This window comes from Aplysia californica, unplaced genomic scaffold (genome assembly GCF_000002075.1).
Source record: "Aplysia californica isolate F4 #8 unplaced genomic scaffold, AplCal3.0 scaffold00063, whole genome shotgun sequence".
Lineage (NCBI taxonomy): Eukaryota > Metazoa > Mollusca > Gastropoda > Aplysiida > Aplysiidae > Aplysia > Aplysia californica.
Window position 1 is genome coordinate 1,608,574 of NW_004797333.1, and position 5,832 is coordinate 1,614,405.

Consider the following 5,832-nt stretch of genomic DNA (forward strand, 5'->3'; position numbering starts at 1 on the left):
CCCCCCCCCCTCTTCCCTCGAACACATACATGTACTCCATTCTCTTTTTCCCTGGTTTATCTTATCGGCCATGAACAAGCTACAGCATATTAAGATGATCTGAGCGTCATCAGAGTTGGTTAAATCATTATCATCTAGTTAATCTTCTGTATCACGAAATAAAATACGATTTAGGATTTTAAGCACAAAATGTTAGCGATAAACACACTCATAGTCAATGGTTCGCTTCTCTAGATGGTACATATTATCGTCCTATTGTTCTCTTTTATCTACATGAGGCCCTAGAACGTATCCAGTCGTTCGGGATATCGCAAGGTTAATTCAGTGCATGGAACGTTGCCATCGAATCCATTTATATTTGAGATTAGGGACACACTCGGCTGTTGGCCAGAACCCTCACAAGAGCAGGGACCTATGATTATGTTTATATTAATATGTTTACTGTAGATAAACTTATGAAATATAAATGCAGTGTGTTTGTGTGTGTTTGTGTTTGTGTGTGTGCCTCTTTCTCTCTCTAACTCACATTCTCTCTCAAACTCCTCCCACCCCCTTCTCTCTCTCTCTCTCTCTCTCCCTCTCCCTCTCCCTCTCTCTCTAACTCTCTGTCTCTCTGTGTCCCTCTTTTCTCTACCTCTCTCTCTCTTTTTGCTACCTCCCACTGTGTGTGGTTTTTTGTGGGGGTTTTTTTGCTTTTATTTCTATCCCGACAGCAATATTACAGTTGTTGGCGAACTTTTGAAAAACTCAAATGATGTTTGAGGGTTGTCTCATCTTTTTGAAAATACTTTCTGTCATCTCCGTGAGTAGTTCGCGGGTGGAGTTGGGAAGGGGGTAAAGGGGGATGGGGGAATGTAATAACAATTACATACAAATATGAGAAGTAACCCCTTAAATGATCGAAAAGTGTGCGCAAGAACACGACCTATGCTCCAAAATATAAATAATAGGTATGTTAATAGATTTGATGTGTTTTCTCTGCTATTTTTTTTCTTCTCCTCTCTTTATTTATTTTACATGTTCGATATAAATGTCTTCAGTCTTGTTGGGAGAAGTAGTAGCTCAAAGACAAAGACAAACACAAACACAAAAATAAAAATTCCTGAGAATTTTATTTGCTTGATGGTGATTAGTTTCACCCAATAATGGGAGTGTTACCAGCAGCAAGTGCGTGTATGTATTCCTTCTCCGTACTTTCATAGAGATTCAGCATTTTTACGTTCTCAGCTGTATCGAATTTCTTGTTTTGCAGATGGGAGTCAATCAAAAGATATGATGGTCTATTATTGAAAAACTGATTCCAATGGACCAAAGGTAGCTGCGTGCTTCCATGGGGGGTTGGGTTACTGAACTTGGCGAAATTTGTCCACATTGTGGTCATCACGCGCGCCATCTCCTCGTCTGCTGCCGTCGTTTTTCTGTGCCAAGTACCGGCAAGATTACTCGACAGCCCAAACACGAAAGGATTGTCAGCCGCATGAAGGACTCCAGTCCACTCCGGTGTTTTAACAAAAGATGCTCTATAATTAAACTGATAAAGAAAATATTTAGATTCATGATTGTGCTTTCTGGACACCTGGGTTTCTCGAACTATAGGCCCAATAAAAGTGAAATCTGATCTCATTTCTATAGTCTTTGATCGAATCTCAACTGGATCTGTGACATTTGTCAAGTAGACGTCTTCCATGAGTTGAACGTATTTGTCTATGTCTAGATAAGGAAAGTCTCTAAGCTGTGTTCGGCAAGCTTTACGGAATTCTTCTCTTGTGAGACCGTCGTTTTCGGGATCGGAAACAGTTTTCCCTTGCTCTTGAGCATTGAAACCTCTAAGCGTGTCAACGTGAGAAAAATGCCCCCGAGATATTAGGTTCAACGGGTACTCAGGCATGAAGCCAAAAACGGTCTCAACCCTTGGTCTGAAACTACTAGATGAATGATCACTGTACCCAGCTTTTATACTTGCATTGAATAAATCTTGAACGCTTTGTCGTTGCAAGCAGGACAAAAACGCTACACCCGGCTGTTGATGGCAACCTAATTTACTCCCTGCGGCCATAGCAATTTGTTTCGGTGAAACAAGTACGCCGGGGGGCGGTACAGCGCGTGAGGTCGAGGAGACACCACTCTGCATAATAGCACGAGCAAACAAACCGCTGGCCAGGGGGGACAACACTAAGAGAGACACGCTCGCACTCCCAGCACTTTCCCCAAAGATAGTCACAGATTTGGGGTCTCCACCGAATGCAGCTATATTCGACTGAACCCATTTCAATCCAGAAATCTGATCCAACATGCCAAAATTTCCTGGAATAACGTCATCCTCTGTAGACAGAAATCCTAACGGCCCTAATCTGTAATTAACTATGACTACAATGACATCATGGGAAGCTAGAATACTGCCATTAAAAGAGTTCTTGCTACCGTGTCTGAAGCCTCCACCGTGTATCCACACCATCACAGGCAATGACTGTGAAGAGTTCGTCAGTCGAGGTCTGTATACATCAAGGTATAGACAGTCCTCAGTTTCGCCCGTGACGGGGTGCATGTTCTGCACACACATAGCGTTGTCTCGGCCCACGTTTTTCATGCCCTTCCATGGCAATGGGGGTTCTGGTTTTTTCAAACGAAGATGGCCTAGTACAAGAAAGAAAGATAGAGCGAACATAATATGTAGTAAAACTGCTATCTGAGGACAGGCTTTGGTCATTCCTATTTATTATAATACCGGTTTTGTTGGAAAAAGAATAATGATCGTCGTTATAAAAAAGCCAGAGCTTTAACTAGAGTTTACTCAAGAGGCATGCTCTTTTTAAATATACCCGATCTAGCAGGAAGTACTCATTGCGGAACATCTGAAGGTTGTATTGGGTAGAAAAACGATCTATCAAGAATTGCTAAACGTACTGAATTAACAGCTTATTTAGTAGGAGTGATAATTCATGATTAAGAAACGTGAGTTATGCACAACGTTAAGTTGCTGTTGTTTTTGTTTTTTTAATACGATGATTTTCAAATACAATACCATTTGTTGAGCCTTTAATATGCACCTCTGCACTCCAAGTCTCAACTTAACAAGTGAACACATTACTTTATCAACTGCCTCATGGTAAAAGGAAAAACATTAATGAGAGGGTTTTGTCACAATAAGTAATAGAGAGAAAATAGTACGAAAAATTTACGACAATAAAAATTTTGTGAGGCGTGTCCCACAGCGCTCACGGACACCCAAGTGTGGACGTACAAAGCTCAACGACTCACTCCGTATAGCAAATAACCTTGGCACTGAAGATTTTAAAATGAATGTTGGTGTTGTTAAGGATTTAGTCATGTCGACAGAATACTGGAAAAATAAACATCCTGGTTTGCTGTATTAAACATGTTTTTAAAAGAAAATTTTCCCCCTTATTTTAAAGTGTTTACTGTGAATAATATCAAGCACAGCAATAGGGTAAACCGTAAGAATCGATTTCAGTTTCCATTTAAACACATGTTATTACTAAGAGACACGAAGTCCTTATTTGTACTGCGTGTCAATATTAAAAGAAATCAATCTAACAAAGACGAGGAAGAAAATTTAAGACAACATATTAAGCATACCTATGGGAGGCTTTGCATGAGGGATTCCCCGGAATACGTCAATGTACGTTGAGGAGTCCAGCTGGACCGTTTTTCCTTGCACTGTTCCGTAAGATGTAGACACCTGGGGTTCTCCAAGGTGACCAGCTGAAGCAAACGGGCCGACTCGACTCAACGACACCATTACATGCCCAAAGAAACACAATAAAAAGAAAATGGAATTACATTCCATGACCAGGATTCGCCCCATTATGGTCCTATCTCTCCAAAATCGTTGCACTTACTAACTCAGCCCCCTGGATACTGTCCCCGAAATGTTGTTATCTTTAGGTAACAATCCAAAGATGGGAGGGGTCCAGGAGCGCTGACTGCTGACCTTTAGCAGATAAGGGTTTTGCAACTCATCAAGGCACTGGAAGTCTTTATGAGAATTGCTAGAGGCACAGTTGATGGTCAGCACTGAACGTAGTAGATTCGGACTTGATAAGGCGAAGGCCAAAAAGTGCACCAAACATTAATTTGTTTTAAACTTTAGATGAATCAACATGAGATAGTTATGTGCTACACTGACGACAAGCCCGAGTATAATATTATAATAATCTTTGAAGATGGAAAAGATTCTCAACCCAACACTTTGTTAGCTGGTAAAGTTGGATCTCTTAAAATTTAATTTCTCATAAACTGAGTAGGCGAACGTCACATCATATAACTCAAGGAATTGTAAGTCTGCGTTACTTCTTTTTTCTGTAGTTCAGAGGTCCATACAATTGTTTTACAAAGATAAGGGTTAAAATTTGCTGGAGTTTTTATCATAACGAGAAATATGATTTGGCAAAAGACAACCGACTTATTTCATTGTGGGCTATCTTCACGGTCAAATTCTAAAGTACTCACAAGTTTAAGTTATTCTCTATGTTATTGATACTTCACCAATAGCAAACCAATGACGCAATTATGCTTTTGTCGAAAGAGTATTTCGAAAATTCTTGATCTCAATTCCTCACTATTGCTTACAACTGCTGTGATGAATAGAGGAGAACTTACTAAAGAGTGATAGAGAAATCTACTAAATCGCTGATTCTAGTGGGATGACAATAGCATCAATTTCAGTGAGAAGGAAAAGTAGAAAAATAAACGTCATCTACAAGACAGCATTATTGATGATGGCGCTTTATAATTGGGACATTATGTTACTATTGTATAGTACACAGTGTTGAGAAGAATCTGTAGACGTCTGAAAAGGTACGCCCCAGGCCAATGATTAGCGCTGATAGTATACAAAAGTAACTGAAGTTTTGAAGCTGCAAGCCTCTCTCTCTCTCTCTCTCTCTCTCTCTCTCTCTCTCTCTCTCTCTCTCCTTCTTTCTGTCATTCTTTGTCATTCACTCGCACACACTTATACACACACACACACACACACACACACACACACACACACACACACGCGCGCGCGCGCGCGCGCGCGCGCGCACACAGACACATAATATGGGTGTGTGTTCATTATATTGAGGATACCCCAGACATTGGATTTTCGTTCGTGGAAAAAAGAAGTCCGTTTTAAAAATGCCGTGTTCATGTTGAACTGCTCTGCGGTAATATAATATAAAGTTATAAACTTTCATTTACAGAGTGTTCCGTTTTCTGTCTCCCTTCTTAGAAATATATTATTATACGTAAACATTTTCGTAAATTCTGATGGGCCTCTTTGTATTAGTAGACTTCGAGTAGGCCCGACACCTCAGATCTGCTGTCTCAGTTGTCCTCATGCGAACGGGAATTCCCAAGCCCACAAGAAATTTTAATGCAACCAGGGAAAAAAGGCTACCGTCCCGCTTTCAATTTATGGATTGTTCACTTCTCGCGGATGGAAAACATAATTAGGCCTACGTGAGTTTCGGTTTATACTGGTGATTAGCAAAAGTCTCCTGCGTGGGAGGCAGTCTATTTCTGCCGAACGTATTTCTTCAGATGAATAGTTAAGCTTGAAAAACCCATCCTGCATGTTATTGTTATGAGGTGGTGACTAAAACATCATAAGCAGCTCCTTATCTATTCTTGAAATAAATAATATTATGATTGAAAAAAAACCATGTGTAGGGGACTCTTGTGGTCAAAATTACAATGTTCGCCTCTTAATCGAAAGGTTTCGGGATCGACTCCTGCCTCTATAAACCATTCTTCTCTGCCCTTTTCCTGTTCTCATCTGCTTTCACTGCACTCTCTCACCAGAATCCCGGCCTCCGCTCTGCACCCCCC

General features: G+C 40.6%; 1 protein-coding gene across 1 annotated transcript; it reads right to left on the minus strand.

Moving 5' to 3' along the window:
* Positions 1-723: 723 nt before the first annotated feature.
* LOC101856498 (fatty acyl-CoA hydrolase precursor, medium chain) lies at positions 724-4,908 on the minus strand. The gene is made up of 2 exons (XM_005093425.3): positions 3,598-4,908; positions 724-2,634 (listed from the first exon to the last, which is right to left on the minus strand). The coding sequence occupies exons 1-2, from the start codon at positions 3,824-3,826 to the stop codon at positions 1,136-1,138; spliced, it is 1,728 nt and encodes a 575-aa protein (XP_005093482.1). The 5' UTR covers positions 3,827-4,908; the 3' UTR covers positions 724-1,135.
* Between the last annotated feature and the right edge of the window lie 924 nt (positions 4,909-5,832).

What these genes read in the sequence shown, in the direction of transcription:
- LOC101856498 (XM_005093425.3), bottom strand. Translation starts at nt 3,826, where the DNA reads ATGGGGCGAATCCTGGTCATGGAATGTAATTCCATTTTCTTTTTATTG. An exon ending in TCATGCAAAGCCTCCCATAG is followed by an intron (nt 2,635 to 3,597) that starts GTATGCTTAATA and finishes TTCTTGTACTAG; the next exon opens with GCCATCTTCGTTTGAAAAAA.